Source organism: Gambusia affinis, linkage group LG08 (genome assembly GCF_019740435.1).
Source record: "Gambusia affinis linkage group LG08, SWU_Gaff_1.0, whole genome shotgun sequence".
Lineage (NCBI taxonomy): Eukaryota > Metazoa > Chordata > Actinopteri > Cyprinodontiformes > Poeciliidae > Gambusia > Gambusia affinis.
In genome coordinates this window covers 2869940-2889512 of record NC_057875.1, presented here as the reverse complement: position 1 = coordinate 2889512, position 19573 = coordinate 2869940, and the positions used below count along the sequence as shown (strand labels likewise).

General features: G+C 37.5%; 2 protein-coding genes across 2 annotated transcripts in view; one reads left to right on the top strand and one right to left on the bottom strand.

Moving 5' to 3' along the window:
* b3gnt9 (UDP-GlcNAc:betaGal beta-1,3-N-acetylglucosaminyltransferase 9) overlaps window positions 1–8971 on the top strand; it is a 15793-nt gene extending 6822 nt beyond the window's left edge. Inside the window, exon 10 of the mRNA XM_044124700.1 lies at window positions 313–8971. Within this exon, the coding sequence (XP_043980635.1) occupies window positions 313–657 (345 nt within the window). The 3' untranslated portion in view covers window positions 658–8971. The remainder of the gene's footprint in view (window positions 1–312) is intronic.
* On the bottom strand, window positions 3187–19573 carry phaf1 (phagosome assembly factor 1). The gene is made up of 17 exons (XM_044125787.1): window positions 19238–19573; window positions 18450–18624; window positions 17170–17252; window positions 16053–16136; window positions 15903–15946; window positions 15514–15593; window positions 15341–15435; window positions 13562–13626; window positions 13301–13413; window positions 12644–12777; window positions 12450–12533; window positions 11588–11670; window positions 11418–11461; window positions 11274–11323; window positions 10491–10549; window positions 10310–10382; window positions 3187–8969 (listed from the first exon to the last, which is right to left on the bottom strand). Exons 2-17 carry the CDS (start codon window positions 18511–18513, stop codon window positions 8874–8876), a joined length of 1251 nt encoding a protein of 416 aa, XP_043981722.1. The 5' UTR covers window positions 18514–18624; window positions 19238–19573; the 3' UTR covers window positions 3187–8873.

Sequence of the window (19573 nt, the reverse complement as noted above, 5' to 3'; positions counted from 1 at the left end):
AAACACTTGTCTTTTCCAGCAGCCATTGTACAGCACATACAGCGGTAAAACCAGCTGAGCAAAAGTGCTCCAGCTGTACTTGGGTTGCTAGGTAACAGGGTAGAACTTGGTTCTTTTCATGGCTGAAACTATTCATTTTGGTGAATTGATTAATGAAATAATTGTTAACTAATTTATTAATCATTAATATCTTGAACAGCTTTTGTTATGCTGCAATAAATTACTGCTTATTAAAGTAGACTTCTCCATCTTTTACCACAAATTTTCCATTTTGTTTATGAATTTGTGACTGATTTGTAAAATGTCTCCTAGGTGGAGCTGTTCCCGATTGATGACGTCTTTCTAGGAATGTGCCTCCAGCTGATCGGCGTCAAACCTTTACGCCATCAGGGGTTTCGAACCTTCGGGATTCCCCGACCGTCTGCGGCGCCACACCTCCAGACGTTTGACCCCTGCTTTTATCGGGAGCTCATGGTTGTTCACAGTCTTGGCGTCCCACAGATCTGGCTCATGTGGAACCTGCTTCACGACCCCAAACTGAGCTGCCACTACAGACACGGCCAGACGTCCGGACCCTTTAAATGGAGAGGGAGTGTTGGAGAGATGGCAGCAGATGAGGCGGATTATGGTGAGAAGCCAGTGTTTCTCACACATTAGTTCCTGCCAGGCGGGCAGAGCTGGAGCTGCTGGTATCGTGCAGCATTTGAGGACAGTAGGAAACGATTTTATCCAACCAAGCTGATGGCAGGAAATGAAAAGGCAAAGGAGGAAATCTCTCCCAGCTGTGAAACTCAAGGAATGCATTGTGACTGTGACTGAGGGACCGATCTGTCCCCAACTTATTTATCCACGACCAGAGGGAAAGTCTTTGATGTGCAGATGAGTTTATGAAAAGTGAAGGTTTTTTTCTTACACAACTGAATTTGTAAAGCTGCTGTCACACTAGCAACGTTTCCATTACAAATGGGCGCAAAACTTTCCCAATTCTGATATTGAAGAAAATATATGGTAACTTCACAATTAGTGTATTCCATTAAATAAGAAACACAATTAAAAAAATCACACATGAATAAGTTTGTTCACGCAAAAAGTTGTGATAAAACGTGTGATACCATCTTCCTCAAACTACTTCTTGTCATCTTGTTCTTCTGGGTTTCGCCAGTAGAAACATCTAGTTGTTGGTCATGTGATGAAAATAAAGTATTTCCATTTCAGTTTTGTGAAATCAACCAATTTCGATCGGCCAAAGAAACCACCTCATCCTAATGTCAAGAAGGTTCTTTTCTACAATTGGTGTGTTTCCATTAAGCACTTTTACTTTCTAAATGTCAAATTGCACAAAATGAAATGACAAAAGTTAATTTTATTACTGGAAACACGCCGATTTTGAAAAGAAAACCAAAACGTTTGCTTTTCACAAAAATCAAAGCTGTGATGGCATTAGTTTACTTTAAAAAACTGAAACATGTTTTTGCATCACACAAGTCACATGATCAACATCCAGGCGTTACGATTGGTGGGAAAGACGAAGAGGACAACAGGAGGTAGTTGGAGGAAGATGATAGAAAATTGTGTTTTTCTTTTTTATTTTGTGGAATATTGAAGTTTTATGCACATTTGCAATAGAAACACACCTACTGTCTTATATTTGTTTATCTAAAAATGCATTTTACATGTAAAATTTGAGCACATTTGGTGAAGTGTTGATTCCTGTGAAGCTTATGTATTTTTCTCATGACGTGTCTTTGCCACTACATTGAAGAAGCAGCTGCACTGATAAAGTACTAGTAGCGAATATGCAAGTTATGCATTTCATCTCTGAATTTCAACTTTTCAGAACTGAAGTTGTCTGCAAAAAAAAAAAACAGAAAAAATTTCCGTTTCACATCCACATTTTATTTTTCTGTTTTCATATTCTGGTTGTGCAACACAGAAAATAAACTCTGTTAACAAACAGCCAGTAGCTTTGCTGAAAATTTCAACAACCATCAAAGGACTTCTGCTGCAGCAAAACCTTCAGTCTCATGCGTCTCTTTGCACTCCATGGTTTTATTGCCGTTTATTCATGGGACATGCTGGATGAATCTGCTTATTATTTTATATACAAAGTTATTCAAAATATGCATATCAAAAAAGCCACATTCCAGGGAATTTCACATCAGTCTCCTTCCAAAAATGGGATTTAAAACATAAAAGTCATCCAGAAAAATCTGAGAGCAACATTAGAGTGGAACTGATAAAAAACCTTAACAACAGATTGCTCAACTGAAGCCTGGGATTCAAAATAACAACAAACGGTTAAATTTATAAAAACAAAACAGAATCACACACAGCTTAGGGTCTTCATTTGTGTTTTTTTTTATTTTAAAAAGGACATATCCACCTGAGTTTGGGTGAGATTAAACTACCCATCAATCTAATTTAATGCTGCAGGAGTAATTTTTGCATTTCGTGGATGAATCTGATTGAGCTACAAAGTGTTATAATCTGTTTGGACCTTTTCTTGTATAGAACGTAGAACCTTTCATTGTGAGACCATTACTGAGGGGACTGGATGAAAGAACAACAATAAAACATTTTTACTGATGCAATGTAATATAAAACAGGAAATATACGACCATAAATGGTTCCAGGCAGACATGTGGGCTGAAATCTGAGAAAACTGTTCAAAACAAAGAAAAAAACTATTTATCAAATGAATGAGAAGGTCTTGTACTTTTTCTGAGTTTAAGTATAAATAATCTAATCCTTTTAAGTGCAATAATTTGCAGCACTGATTTGAACAAAATGAATTTCAGAGTTCTTAACTGTGTTTCTTCAACATGCCAAATGACATGTTGAAGAAAAATGAAAAACTATTTAACATTTTGACAGCAACATTGCCATGATGCAGTTAAACCCTCATATTAAACACTGAGTAATTATGTGTAGCGAAATGAGACTTTTGGCGTCTTATTGTATTATTCAGCCGCCGCAGTTTGCTTCAATAAATTATTCTTGTCTGAGCTCAGTGTCTGTCGCCACAATAACTTTTTTTTTTTCTTAAGAGGCAGTCATAATATAGAAAACACAAATAAAATAAATTAAAAGAAATTTCTGTCCAAAAAAATCTGAAACATTTTTAAAAAGTTTAACATTTTTGACTTTTGAAACTCAGAAACTTCCAAGACTATTTTTTTTTTAAAGAAAATTCTCAGCTTTTATACATGTTCATTCTTTTCTCCCAAAAAAATTGTGGAAATGAATCCCAAAATTGTTGAGTTTTTTCCCGCATATTTTTGACTTCTGGAGCTCAGAAAAGTCCTCGCTTTTTTATGGAAAATGTTTGGAATGAATCTAAACATTTTGAGTTTACAGTGTAAATTTACCCTTCTTTTTATCCTGTCTACATTAGCCTAAATACGCCGTAATACTTATTTTCTGTTGCCCCAAATCAACATAAATAAATAGGATGAAAGTTAAACTGAGCACCAGCAGTCTTAAGCGCAGGTTTAGTCGATTCAAGTTCAGTCAAAAAGCTTTGATCTTCGGACTGAACTCACCTGCTAGCTGATAACAGGTTCTACCTTTTATACAGAAAACAATCCCGGTCAGCACAAATGTTACACCTAGTGGCTAAACTATGGTATTACATATAACACAAAAATTGCTCCCACAAACACTTTCCCACAGAAACGAACATCTCCAGCAGCAAGCAAACAAAAACTGGGCTCATACATTCCTTTCCTCAATCTGAATGTTGCACTTGGAAAGATTTCCCCCAAAAAGTTGAACAAAAACAAGATTGACACCATATATAAAAACTACAACACCCTATTAAAGTCTGTGGTGAAGATATTTGGAAACATGGATATTTAGTGTCGTTTAATGCAACTAAACAAAAACGGGAAATAAAAAAATAAAAACATTTATTACATTTATTAAATGTACATTAAATAAATGTAATAAATGTTTTCATTACATTTAATATTTGTTAAATGTAATAAAAATGCAGTTCCTAATAAGGAACAAATTATGGCAAAAATATAAGATCATACCGATCAGTTTTGATCTAGTTTCCTGAGCACTCGAGATAAGAAAACTAATGTCAATAATGTATGAATATTGATGAAGAACTAATAGTTCCACTGGCAAATTATTTCACTTACAAGACATTTTTTTATGTTGTAAATGAAATAATCTGCCATTGAAACTAGAACTTTTTCATCAATATTAATAATTTACTTAAAGCAAACTCTCATATCTTAAAAGTTACTTATAAGTTTGTTTCATCTTAATTCTTGGGTGCTAAGATATTAGCACTAGAAACTAGACTAAAATTAGCTGGTAATATTTTGTATTTCTGCAGTGTGGAGGTGAGGTGTGATGGTTTGCAGATGTTTTACTGCAGCAGCATCACTGAATGCATTTCAGATAAAGGGGGTAACACTAGATATTAACGGTATATCTACGTTAATATAGATATTATATTAACGTTTGAGGAAAACCAAGTTTTTCCTCAAACAGAAAATACTTGGTTTCTTTTGTTTACAATTACTTCTGTGAATATTTATTGTTTATGAATAACCAAATAAGTAATGGTCCCTGTGTTTAATTATTATAATTTTTTTAGATTACTAACTTATTCGATTTCGCACAGCGACAGAGGAAAACCACAACTACATTTTTAGACATGGAGGCTGATTTTCGGCCTTTTTATAGTTTTATAAAACTAAGGTGACAGTAATATTCTAGGTGTCATAAAAGCAAGACAAACAAATAAATGCATGTCTGAAATAAAAGCAGAAAAATACTGAAAAACCCAACCTGGGATTATTTGCAGAAATTAGAAAAATAACTGGAACAAAAATCAGCCCATGCAACAGGTTGATGCTAATACTCAATGACAAACACACACACATTCACCAATGCAATTAAAATGCATTCTCACACTGTATGTCCCACAGAAAATCATTTTTACAGAGGGCAAAAAAAAAAAATTAAAAAAGGCTCAGAGGGAGATGAGGCACAATGTTTCATTTTGCTTCTAAGACTTTTTTTAAAACTACATTTTCTTCCACCGAAGCGAGTTTTGGGAAAATGTTTGATCACAACATGTATGACAGTTTTCACCAGAAAACAAACCAAAGCAGAGATCAGCTCAACTTTAAATATTGGGAAACCTAACAGAACCCCAAAGAGATATGTTGGAAGTGGGTCTTCAAAACCCAAAAGTTTTGTCGAAGCTAAAGAAAGTGAGAACCTGAACATCCAGGCTCACCCTGTCATCCAGATGGGGGCTGCACCAGGCAGGGAAATCAGACAAATATCAAACTTTGTCCAGCAGAGAATGATGTGTGAATGAAGAGTTTATGTGCTTCACAGAGACATCCGTTTACTGGCAGCCCTCCATCGTCCACTAGAAACACCAACGCTGACCGGCTGACTGAATCAGCCGAGAGCAGAAACTTTTTTTCTGATTAACTTTCTTCACAACATAGAAGAGAAGAAAGCAAGTCATAACAAAGAATGCCATGAAGAGCTATTTACAGCATTTATACAGCTTTGCATGGACTCCACAACAGCTTTTCTTTTGAGAAACACTAAAAAGCATTTATTGGTTAGAAATCTAAACACTGAAAATGTTCTTGCTACTTTAAACAGCCCATTTGGAAATTCACTGCTGCATGAAAAGAAAAACGTGCATTTAATGGCTCTCAGATTGTAAAAGTTTGAAAAAAAAAAAAAAAACAAAAACAAAAAAAAAGGAAACAAGCTAGTTTGGGATCCTTCAAATGAAAAAAATCACAAATAAAAACAATTCTAGAATTCATTTTGTTTGTGTAATGGCTCCGCCTACAGTGTCTAACAAATACCACCTGATCTGTTCCACGTTTTGTCTCAGTACAAAAATCAAACTATCATTTTATTTGGGTGAATATGATGTGATAAAATAGGTGGAAAAAAATAGATGCATGATTATCAAAAATTCAAAATAAAATGCGTTTTAAATATTCTCCCTTTACAGTGAGATCCTTAAATAAAACCAAGAGCAATAAAATACTTATTTAGTAAGGAGTTGACTGAACGCTAACTAAATAATATATAATATAATCTATAATCTACTGTTTGAGTCAAAATCCGGCACATTTCAGATTGGCTTCTCCTTCAACGCACCTGAATCAAATGATCAGCTAATTCAGCTATTTGATTCAGGTGTTAATATTAACTAGAATTATGAAAATAAATTTGCTTAATGGAAACATGTCAATTATTTTTGTGACACAATGAGGCGGTTTTGTGGCTGCATCACAGGAGTCACCTGATCAACAACCGGATGTTACTACAGGTGGAGAAGACGAAGAGGATGACAGGAAGTGGTAGGAGGATGATGAGGCTTCGTCTTCCTTTAATTACTTACAGCCTGTACAAACTTAATCACGTGTAATTTTAATTGCGTTTCTTATTTAATGGAAACATCACAATTGCGTAATAAGAGTTTTCCATTAGCGGACTATCAAAGTTTTGTGCACATTTGTAATGGAAACGCAGCTGTTTTTGAGAGCTTTGCTTTGGATCAAAGCTTATTAGAATGGTCCAGTCAAAGTTCAGCTCTAAATCTAATAGATCTGTGGCAAGAGTTTACAACTTATATTCACAGATGTCGTTTAAACCAAGAATAGCAGTTTGTGTAGAGGAACAGTAAAGTTTGTGGTTGTACCTTGACAAAACGTGGAAAAATCCAAGGGTAGTAGATTTGTCCTTTAAAGGCACAGTCCTTAAACCGAATATTTTGGAAAGGCGGAAAAACAAAAAAACATTTGCATCAAGGAACAATGAAAGAATTTGTCTATTGAAATGAATGCACAGTTTATTAATTAGTTTGTAATTAAAAACAAGGTAAATTTACACGCTTGGAGAAAGAAATGACTGATGCTGTTCTCCATTTCCAAAACAAAAGTCGGGTTTACAACCACAGAAATGACGGCTGTTCTCTACGTCACAGTTCACTGAGGACGTCGACCACGGTACGAGCTGACGGTAAACACGATGCGTCTTATCTAGAACGGATGAGCTGAGTCGGCTGGTCATGATGGATTATTACTGAAACACGGATTAAAAGATGTGCCACGTCTTCAAATTAAGATGGAGTTAGGAATATTTGAGACTCTGCAAGACAAGAAAACACACCGATCAAATGAAGACTTCCTAAAAGGTCTTTGGCTTTAGCATTTGGCAACTAAACAGAGAGATAACTGCAGATGGATCAGAAGCAGAACGGAAGAAAGCACTGAAGAAAGACGAAACGTTGTCGTACAGAACGCGATGGCGCCGCCGCTCATCTGCACCAACACACACACACACATCCACACACACCCCTCCTACTCTTCAATACATATCCATCTCAAAGGATGGGGCACGATCAAGTAAAAATGTGTCTATTAGTGCAAATGTTAAAAACAAAAAAAAAGGAATCACAATAAATTATTATTATTACATAATGGAAATGGTTGCCATGGTGAGGGAGAAATGGGCTTTGGACGCTCAGACAGAACATGCAGGAAGGTTGTTAAAGCTGCAGTATGTAACTTTTACAAAAGTATGTTGGTTTTTTAACATAATAATTAAAACTGTCACCATGTTGTAGCAGTTTAATACGAGACAGATGATCTGTGAAAAGATCCAGCTTCTCCAACTCCTGTCATCTAAAAATACAACCAGTCAGTCAGGAGGAGGGTCTCAGCGCTGTTAATCAACGTTGTGTACACGCTTTAACAACTTACCATTCAAGGAAATTGATTTATCTGCCATTATCTGTGGCTATGCTAACTAGTGGCAGGCTAACAGAACAAGCGGAGGATGTGAGGGTGATTGACAGCGCTAAGACCCTCCTCCTGGCTCTGATTGGTTGTTTCTCATGGAGTTGTGTGTTCAGGTGACAGAAAGATCTTAGATGGAAGGCAGAGAAGTTCAAGTTTTCCACAGATTATCTGCCTTATATTGTACTGTCACAACCTAATGATAATTTTAACAAATATGTAAAAAAAAGAATTTTTTAATAAAAGTGACATGCTGTAGCTTTAATCAACCAAACGAAGCGAGAGCGCTCGCTCTTGTGCTTTATGGAGATCGCTTCTCGTTCAGAGTCATGCAGGTTGAGCTTTAACCATCTGGACCGGCCGCCGGTCATCAGAAACGGAGGACAGCTGGGGTTGAAATGATGGGAAGTAAAGTCTGTGGAAATGAGATGATCGCTCTGACTGGTGACGGGAAACGGCTGCAAACGGACTCAGGAAGTGTTTGGTGAGGGAAGATGGAGATGTTTGGATCGGGTCAGGCTGGGTCTTGAGATTTAAAACAGAAATGGACGCTTAGCTTGAAGTGTGTTTGGGCTCATGGTGCAGGACTGGACGGGTTCGACTGGACCCAGTTCGGAGCGGGAAGACGAGCAGGACCGACCGGGATGGCAGTGTGGTTGGCTGATGTAGTTTTATTAGTTTTCCTGCAGCGTTGATGAACCCGAATGCGTCACCTCACGATGGCATGAAGCTTCTCTTACTGTACAGGCAGCAGAACGGTCTCTGAGGTTCACAGGATGCAGATTTTACAGCTTTCTTTTCGAAGCATGCGAGCTGCTCCTGCAGCAGGACCGCGTCCCTGCAGGACGGGGCGTGTTTGGTACCAACAGAACACCAGATGAAGGTACCAAACAGGAGGCAGCAGGTCTGGTTTCGATGTCAACTTGTTCACTCTGAAGCACCTGAGCCAGGTTGTAGTGATTCTGTCAGGCCTGCTCAGGTGAAAAAAGAAAGAAAAAAAATCTGGTTTCGGTTCCAATTCAGTCAGCAAAAGAATTGTTGTTTGGGTCGGCCAGAATGGGGCGTGGTTCTGGTTCAGTGGGAACTAGCGCTGGACTCGGGTCGGGCTTGACTGGTGGTCCTGGGAGCTCCATAGAGGGTGACTGATGCTATGTGGTTGTTCTGCATCACCTGCAGAAGAAAACAGGGTCGAGTTAGAGAGACAGGATGCCGGTTCAGAACCAGCAGGTCTGTTTTGGGCTTTTTGTTCCCCCCTAAAAAATAATCACCATTGGGATAGACTGACTGGAAACTAAATATACACAAATCTGGAAGTCATCTAGAAGGCACAGTAGAGAATTAGGGCCACCAAAAAATAAATAAGATAAATAAAACTTTGACTTTAAACTCAGGACATTTTTCTCAGAATCAGAGTTGATTAAACTGCTTGTGAACCATCATGTAAATTTGGTCTAGGTCTGAGTGTGGACAAACTGCAGGTTTACAAATCCTATAACAAGGAAGAAACAATTATATCATTATTTTCCTATATTAACAATCTGAATGTTTGGTTATATATTTGGATTCTGACACAGATTGACAGAATCAGAATTATGACCTTAAAGGACAGTTGAATGCGTTTTCCAGGCACATAGTGCCATTTTATAGCATAATGAAGTAACTATGTTAACTTCAGCTGTTGAAAAAATAAATATAGTCAAATATGACTAAAGAGAAATGTAACATTGTAATTTAATGCCTCGTCATCAATGTCTCTTTAAGAAGCTCCTGTTTACTTGGATTTAAAGTGACAAGAGGCCCTAAAACATTCTGAAAGCAGCTAAAAACAACCAGAACTGACCAGATTAATCTCAATGTCCAACAATAATTTTATCTTAAAAATGTAATGAACATGTTTTGTATAGGCCATAGATCTATCCTAACCTGTTCAAGGAAGTATAAATCATCTATAAACCAAACTTGTTGAAGCAGAAAAACATCTCAAACATTCATTGAATCTGCTGCCAACACTGTAAAGGCAAGTCTAGCGCCACCTGTTGACAACACAGGCTAGTTTATTCTCTCTGAAGAATATCAGACATTTTCTCTAACACGACAGATTTTGTTGTTAAAGTGTTAAATGCAAATGATTGCAGTTTTCTGGCTGATGGTCTGACCTGCTGATTCCGACTTTTCCAATTTTTCTGAAATGTCACTAAATATAGCAAAAAAGTCGGTGTGTTGGAAAAAGTGGATTGTTAACTGGAAATGTGCAGACATGACCTGGAGGGCCGTTCTGTCAGTCAAACCTCTCCAACAGGAGAGCAGAAGAAGACAGTGACTGATTTTAAACTTTGGTTGAGGTACATAAGAGCAGCTTCATATGTTGGTATCGACTGATCACCAGTCTCCGGTGCACTCCGAGTTAAATGTGTAGCTTTTAAAAAACAGGATGTGAGCTGAGCTTATTTATCTTTGCAACTTGATCCAAGTTGTTTCCAAACTAAAAAGTTTGTTGTGAAAGTTCTGACCTCAAAAATCATCCTCTGTAGTCCGAAGCAGAAAGTGGAACCGAACGGGTTTGTGTTGTTGGCTGATGAAGACCTGCCAGAAATAAATAAAGATGTGAATTTCCTCTTGTGTAAAATATCACAGAATAATACCAAAGGAGCATCACTTGACATTCAATCCGTTTAAAACCTTCATGTTTACCTGTGAAGGACGACGGGTTTTTCCATCGGATGACCCAGAAGCTCCTGAATCTGATCCCACTGACGCAGAAACACAAAGACACCTCATCAAAACACATTTTTAGAAACAAATAGATAAATACAGCTGCTGACAATAAACAAACAGAACATTTTATTGTGCCAGATTTAAAAGGGAACAGCAGACACAATATTTTCAGCTGTGTTGACATTATTGTAGAAACCAGATTATGTTAGCAACAATAATTACTGCTTGTCTGTTTAAATTAAAATAGATCTAATAGTTTTATGCATATTTCTTTTAAATTATGGTGTAAGCATTTCAGGCATTTTTGACAAAAGGTTATCATATCTGTCCAGGACTGATTGGACTGTACATTAAAGATTATATTGGGTACTCTAAAAACATAATGACTCTACACTGCAAAAACACAAAACTTTATAAAGTATTTTTGATCTAGTTTCTAGAGCAAATATGTTAGTACCCAGACAAAACCAACTTACAATAACATTTTTTTAGGTCAATAATTCCTATAATATTGATGGAAAAGCACTAGTTGTCTTATTATAGATAAAATAACCCATAATCACTATTAATGAATTACTGACTTAAAACAAGCTTTCCATTCCAATCATTGACTTCTTAAAGATTACTTATCCAACTAAATGTATAGTTAAAAAAAAAAAAAAAACAGGATACAAAGCTTAAAATAAAAATATCCAAACTTTGATAGAAGGTGTTGTAATATTTCAGAGGCAGTGTTTAATTTTTCTTCTCATAACTGACCTTGCTGTAGGTGGTTAAGATGCAATCCTCCGCCTGAGAGTCTGCTCCTTCTGAAGAGTCAGAAAACAGCAACAGGTTGAAGAAAGATCCCAGTAAAGCACAAATTCAGAGATTAAAACTCTGACCAATCACGTGACAGCTCACCTTTTTTGATGACTAGTGGGATTTTAAAGTCACATCGATGGTATCTGGGACAGCAGAAATAATCAGTCACATCAAACTCCGCAATAAAAGGATTAATAGGATTAAAGTTGCGATATAGAAGAGGTGATAATAAAGAACAAGAGCTGGATCTGACAGCAGGAAATATTTACATATTAAAGTTGTAATGCCCAGGGAAGTTTGTATGGAGGACGAACTTCTTAACCAGGTGGGTCGTCGAGTCAAACAGGATGTCCTGAAACACAACACAACCCATCGATCAGCTGTAGCCCCAGTCAACCTGTAGCAGAGGATAAACGGAGATAAACGCAGCCCTGCAGCCTCACACGGGGCCGTGCCGCGCCGCGCTGCTGTTTTTAGCTCATCTCTGCAGTAGCGCCAGATGAGTTCAGCTTGTTTACCTTCCCAGGGCAGGCTGCCCAAACCGCTCCGGGGAATTCAGGCAGTGACCCGCAAAGGTCACTGGATAAACATCTGTTTAACTCCCAAAATGACAGAGAGAGGCAACACAGGCTCATGTTGTCTAAAAGACACCAGCTGGGATGGTGGCATATTAAAATGTGTAAATGATTCATTTTAAGGCTAAAACAATTAAACAGATTGATTGATTATTGAAATAACAATAATTGTATTTTTTTTTTTCCTCCAGGGTTTCTTTTGTGGGCTCTAGTGTCCCTTATATGACAATAGGCTGACAGGAAAGGGGGAAGACATGCGGCAAATGTCAGTCGGGTACGGGAATCGAACCCACGACGGTCGCATCGAGGACTCAAGGCCTCCAAATGTGGGTTGCACGATCCCCTACGCCACCACAGCACACAATTTTGTTTGAAATAAGTTAAAAGAAAAATCTACAGAATGTGTTAATTTGTTTATGTGAATAATTGTCAAAATAATCTACGGAATAAAATAAGTACTGCAATTTACATCTCTAAGTTCCCAGAATTACAACATCAAAACCATTAAATGTTTGGAGCCATGCTCTCAACATTTTATAAGGCTGGGCCCACGTACCACTCCGAGGGTGAAGTAGTTGAAGAAGTAGTCGTTACATTTAGAGGGAACCTGCTTGTGAGGAGACGGAGAATGGATCTTCATCTGAAACACACAGGAAAAGGTGAACATTTTTATTTCAAGTTTCATTTTACTTAAGCAATGTGAATGCAACACAGATTCATAAGACTCTGAAAAGGAGAAACAGATCTGACCTTATCCTCAGATTTGTAGAAGACTTTATGAGGCGATCCCAAAGCGCCCAGAACGTCCTGACAGGAGTCTCCAAAGAAGATGCTCCTCTCCACAAACCGGACCTTAGCATCAGCCATCACACCGAGTCCAGAACCTGCAGCAGGAACGGGAGACAGTCACACAAGCAAGTTACTAAAATATTCTAGTTCTGTTTTCCTCAATCCTCAGTTTAATGCCGAATCAGGGACGTTTGTCTGATATGATAGATATTTTATCTATTAGAATATCTAATGTCTATACTGATAGACATTAGATAATATGTCTACTAGAATATTCAATAAACAAAATATTCACTGCACGCCGATTCAAAACTGTACAGGTAAATGAAATGAATCAAGCAGGTTCTGTTACTGTTTATAATCAAAGTTTCATTGAACTTTACTAGAAACTGATTTTATATTTTATAAAATTAATTCTATAAACTTTTATAAACTATAAAACTGAATTCCTGTTGCCTGCTAATCCATCTAAGCAAATATATTAATAGGGTCAATTTTAACAAATGGAACAAATGGAATAGTCCAAATAATATTGCTGGAAGAGTTTTTGCCCTTGGATGCTTCAGAAAGCAGCAGATTGACGACAGTTGGTCATTTTCAGTCTTTCAGGTGTGTTACCTGCTGTGAGAAGGCGGAGCTTGAGCCCCAGAGGACCCGCCCCATCCCTCAGGACGTCGACACCCTCTGCAAAGATGTTGCCCATAAAACAAGCCAAAGGCATCGCAGGAGCTCTGAGGAAACACAGGAAACATTCCAGTCTGAACTGGTTTGAAAACTTATTCTCCCTACTTTCTCCTGATTAGATTTGACATAAACGCATTAATGTCCTCTAGCAGGAAGGTCACTGGGCCACATGGAAGTGTTGTGGTCATTATGTACTTTGTTTCTTGGAGGTTGTTGCCAGTGTAGATGTGCATCCTCTTGACCATGGCTCCATGTGGAATCTGGAGGAAGGATGAAAGAACAACACAGTTAGTGAGCTGACGCATAGTGTTAAATGTTTACGAGGCATGAAAGATTCAATTCATAGTTATGTAGCAAATAATACATTTTATTTGTCCATTCAGGAGTTATTCTGACATGAAATGTCCATTTTATGTAATATACCAGAGGCGTAATGAGGACTGACATCAATGCGTCTTGAGTTGGGACTAAGGCTAAAACAATTAATCAAATTAATCATGATTAATCGATCACAGATGGAATAGATTTATTTTAAATGAAGTATACAGACTTCAAAACGGTCATTTGCTAAAAAAATAAAAATACTCAGCAAACTAATTAAGCCAAAACGGTACTAAAAATATGTATACATTGCATTTAGGTTAGAAAAAACGGTATACTAGAGGACTGCTAGGTTGTTGCACTTTAGGCAATAAAATTTTTATTTTCTTGTTAATTTGTTTACTTGCATGTATTTGTAATGTATAAAAATGACTTAAGTGGTCAAATGTAGCCCCAGTTAGCCTGTAGCAGAGGGTAAACGGAGATAAACGCAGCTCTGTAGTCTCATTCTGCAATCTGCAGAATGCGTTAATTTTTTAAATATGATTTATTGATTAATCGTCAGAATAATTGTATACTAAAATGATCATTACGTGCAGCCCTAGTTGGGACATGTTTGGATCAAGATTGTCAGCTATAAGATGCCACATTTGAACTAATGTTGACTTGTATGAAAAAGCCTGACAGCAGTTGAGCTCAGAGTATTAATAGTCTTTCCTTCATGGTGTTTTCACACCTGACAGTTTGGAAGATTCTGTTCCACTGGGGACCAAAACTGCAACATTGTTACATTTTCAGAAGCTGCTGTTCTCTTTCACACTGCACTGTGTCAAACCCTTTTTTCTTTTTTTGAGTAACCTGTTCCTGTCCTCCTCGCCTGTGGGGGCGCTGCACCAAAAACCACTGAAGGAAACAACACGAAAGCCTCTGAAGAGGACAAGGAACACAACTTCCTTCTTCACAGAATGTACACAAAATGGAGTCAAATTTTAGCAGACGTAGGATTTCTCTTTTGTCTTCGGTTAAAGACCAGGTACCCAGAATGCTCTGAACTGTAGTCCACTTCCTGCTTTTGGAGCGGTTTCCAGTCTGCATAGTGTTCACATATGCATTCAAACAGCACCAGAGTTCATTTCAACCAAACCGACACACAGGTTTCTAGGAGTTCGCCTTTTTGGTCCGTACATTGCAAAAACAAAATCTTACCAAATACTTTTGTGTAGATTCTAGTGCAAATATCTCAGTGCACTTAAAAAAGACTAAAATAACTTACAAGTAGCAATAAATAGGAGCCTGTTTTAAGTAAATAATTTCTTAAAGTTGATGAAATTCACTGGTTCCACTGGCAGATTATTTCACTTGTAATATGTAAAAAATGTTGCTGTAAGTGAAAAAAATTCTACCAGTGGAACTAGAACTTTTTAATCAATTTTAAGGAATTATTTATTTAAAACAAGCTCCTATAACTTTCTGAAAATTGTACTAAGATATCTGCACTACTCGACCAAAAACACTTGGTGTAAATTCTGTGTTTGCAGTGCATCAGAATTGGATTAAATCAGTTTAAACCAGGCAGGTGAATGCACCGTAAGTCTCCAGGTTCTGGTCCTCAAGTCTCCTTTAACAAGCTGAAGGGAGCCGGTCCATTCCTACCTCGTATTTTGGAGCTTCATTCCACGAATCCAGTTGAAAGGAGAAGGAAAGTCCTCGAAAGTTGAGATGGAACAATTGCTCTGCAGCATTATAAACTGCACAAAAGGAGACGATGTTAATTAAACTACATTATAAGTTGTTTATTTGTGAATAAAATCTTAGTTATTAAGTACCTCCAGGGTGAGTCGCTCCAAATGACTGGTCTATTTGCTCTATTGTGGGGGTGATGGCCTGAGAGTTGAAATGGACTCCACTAAAAGACAGCGCACACAAACACAGCATGTTGGGTCAGTTAACGTTCATAAAGCAAAGAGCTGCATTAGAGAAAGAACGACGGAGAGCAACTGGAAGTGGTTCAGCAGGAAGAGACAATAACAGGGGCCTAATCTAACAGATACATTAACACAAGCAGATTCAATTACTGTGACATGACTGAGCAGCTGTGGGTCTCAGAGGGAGCGATGACTGAGCTGTGAAAATTTGGATTTTATAGCTCAGACTTATTACCAACCAACAAGAGTGACTTACTTATGGATGTGTTTGTAAAAATCCTTGTACTCACCAGTACTTCAACTTGACTTTGCTCAGGTCATACACTTCAATCACCTAATATGTAAAAGCATAAATCCAGCCAGGAATAAAGAGGCGGTAAGTGACAAAGGTCAGCGCTACAATGGGAGTTTGATATCTGTGCTAAATGAGCCATTCTCACCTTGAGTCTCTGATTTGTGGCGTCAAACAGCAGTTTAATCCCATCCTGAGTCAGGTTCAGTATGAGGTCGTGGCTGAGTGGTGTCTGGAGGGATAATGGGAAATCCCAGTTATAGTTTCTTTAATACAAACAAACAAAAAAAACCTCCACTTTTTTTTTGTTTTACATTTTTCTTGCTTTTTAAACCCCAGGGTCTCTTCCTTTGCTTTAACTGGGTTCACAAAAGTAAAACTTTTTGTAATAAACTGTTTTTGTTAGTCGCTTCTTTCATCCAATTGATTGAAATGCACAAGATGTTTGTTTTTATTCATTGATTTTAGTTGCAGAGAGTCCAAAATGGAAAGTGATAAACAATATAAATACAGGTCACACAACAAAATAACAGCTGCAAACAGACAAGCAATCTAACTTTAAGCATTATGTTAATTTTGTTCAGCTGAAGCTTGTTTAACTAGTTATTATCTGGGTTCTTTGTTCACTGTAAACCCTAGACAGAAACATATTTAATTATTTGTTACATGATTATTGCAATCTTCACCAATATGATCTGTGCAGATTTGACACATTTAATTGAATGACAGAAAGTAGAAACTGATGTTCACTGTACCAAAGGTGCATTAAATGCAGAAAAAGTAAAACAAGGTTTCCTAAGGTATAATTTCTTAGGCCTAACAATTTATAGTTTTTCTGCATTCTACATGTTTCTAAATGAACAGCACAATAAGCCGGGATGTGTCATTTTTTGGCATAGAGTCACACAAGAAGCTTCAATTTAACTGAAATGATTCATAGGTCAGTCGAACTAAAACTGGAAAAACAGGAATGAAAATGTGTGCATAAACAAGAAGAATGAGAAAGAATGTGAGCAAACTTACATAAAAATTGATTAAAAGCACCTTTAATATCAGTAAACTGAATGCTGGACAATGTGTTTTTTAACAGTAAGGTAGGTGTAGCTCACAGTCTTACCAAAGATTTAGTTTCAAAATAAATCTTTTGAAAATGCAGGAGGTCTGCAAGACTTCCAGAGCTGCCAAATTCTTTTGCAAGCTGATTAACATTTTTTAAGGTTACACAACAAACAGGGGCCCTGTGAGCAGAGCTGCAGGTGGCTCACCTGTTCGCTGTATAGCACCTGGACATTTTTGATAATACGGCAGTGTTTCTGGAGGATAGAGATGGCCTGGGAAAATGGCATCCCTATAAAAATAAAGACATGCACATGTAAGAGAGGAATACTGTTACAAAGTGGAGTCATTTAACTCAAAGAAAGTGTAATCTCAAGGTATTTTACTAGACAAGAGCAATTTATACAGATCTGGTATAATTAGGTAAATTAACAGAACTGAAAAGTTCATTTCTTTAAATAATTCAATTCAAAAAGCGATCCTCATATATTCTCCTTACACACAGACTGATACGCCAAGTTTTATTACAGGTCTTGGTTATTAGAACTTATAGATTTAAACTCCCAATCCAGTTTAAAAAAAAAATACAAAACATTAGCCAAATTTAAAAAAAAAAAGTTACTAAATCTGGAGAATCGCCACCAAATTATTTAATGGTAACAAAAAACAAGGCTCCAGTTATTCATGTCAAATTTGCATGTTTTTTTTAACAATTTTTTCCCCCTTAACTTTTCGTACAGAATTACATGAATAGAGATTATCTTTAACATATTGGCTTAACCACATTCTGGACATAAGATTGTCTACTACCCCAGCATTTCCTAAAGTTGTGATCGGGAACCCATTTGGGGTCACAAATAACTGCGGGGTCTATAAATGTTGTAAAAGATTTTTTTTAAAATTTGTCATGAATAAAAATAAGAGCAATATATTGGCCAATACAATGTCTACTGATGAGGACTTTGTTATTTTAACTAACTCAGCAAAATTTTTTGCATGCTCAACCAAGAGTCATAATCAAGAACCTTTATCGCTTTAAATTTGAGGGTTGGAAGCTGAAAACGTTAGGAAATTATATAGTAGACAATGTATAATTTTTCTATTAAAAACCTTCTATACTTGTTGTCACCTTCCTAAAATAACAGCCTAAGTCAGTTTTTGCCAAAAGTGATTTTTTTTTTTGACTAAATCATCTTTTTACAATATGCAGTTGGTGATTTTCTTTTTTCTGCAAATGTCTTTTTTTTTTTTTTTTGACAAAAATTACATCCCCATTATGTTAGGAAGGCAACTAAATCCAACTTCCAAATTTTTCGGTAATTATCACAAATTCCCAGAAATAAGATGAATCACACTGTGTGTAATAAGACTATTTTAGTTTCTCTTTTGAGTTAAATTATGGAAATAAAGCTAGTGATATCCTAATTTGCTGATACAGTGACATTGTCACATAACTTCATCCTAACTGGTTCTAAAGTTTGACACTCACCTAAGGCGAATTCCCATTGCTCATTTCCTAGTGATCTCTCAGGTACCACCTCCAGATCCAGCATTGGCAAGTAGTGTGGGGGCAGCTCACCTCACCTCAAGACTCTGTGGAACCCTGCCTCTGTTTCTGCTGGCTCTCCCTGATCACTGCGACTTCCCAATGCACTTTCAGCGTCCTATTTTAAATCATAACTATCAACTTTTTTCCCCGTAAAGCTGCCAAATTCATGAGCATCAAAGCGGGTCCTTCCTTATCTCATGATATTTGTCCTGGGTTGACGCACAATCAGCTCCAAAGTAGAGGTATAAAAGTGTTTAAGATTTTTCTACCTATGGAAAAACAGTTTAAAACATAAAAATAGCAAAAATATCCAGCACGGACTGACAGCTTGCGGATAAACAAATGACGCAACCTGCCAGCAAACCTAAAACACACAAGACGAAGCTGTCAGTCTGACAACAGTTTGTTTATGAACTCTAAAAATCAATAAAGACAACCTGACACACGCTGCAGAGCAGAGATCAGTTCAACTTGTTCAGGAGCGGTACAACAGATGGTACAGTGAAAAATAAACACATATCAACTCTGATGATTATTCCCTTTCCAATACAGCCGTTATGTTTTGCATCTGTGAATGTCGGGCGGTTACGAAAGAGGAAAAAAAATCTAAAAATGTTTTTAATCTGCACTGCAAGCTAACGTTAGCAAGCCAATCAGCTGCCCCTGACGGTGTCCTGGTTATTAATTATAACTCTAAATATAAATAACGGATATGCAAACAGAAATACTTGAGTCAAGCGAGAGAAAGTTATTATCCTGCTTGGGATTGAAACAAAGGGACGCCGTGGGCTGTCGCTGCTGTTTTTCTCCCTTCAGCTCAGGAGCTAGCTTCGCTGCTGCCCGCCGGGGACGCACGTTCAGACCTCCACTCGACGTGACGCGTCCCTTTGCCCGGTAAATGCCCGCTGCCGTGTCCGTTCCTCAGCGTGTCACCGAGTCCGTTAATGTCGAGGGGCCGACGAGAGAGACGCAGCTACAACAGCAACTTCAGACATCAACAACAGCCAGCGGGATCAGCTGATAGCTCTACTTCCTGTGCTCGGAGAACGTCCTAGGATGGCGTA

Excerpts from the sequence above, each read along its gene's own strand:
- phaf1 (XM_044125787.1), bottom strand. The coding sequence starts at position 18,513 with ATGCTGGATCTGGAGGTGGTACCTGAGAGATCACTAGGAAATGAGCAA. Across the intron at positions 15,594-15,902 it reads AAAGTCAAGTTGAAGTACTG|TGGAGTCCATTTCAACTCTC; the intron begins GTGAGTACAAGG and ends GCTGTCTTTTAG. Across the intron at positions 12,778-13,300 it reads GCTCCGCCTTCTCACAGCAG|GTTCTGGACTCGGTGTGATG; the intron begins GTAACACACCTG and ends TTCCTGCTGCAG.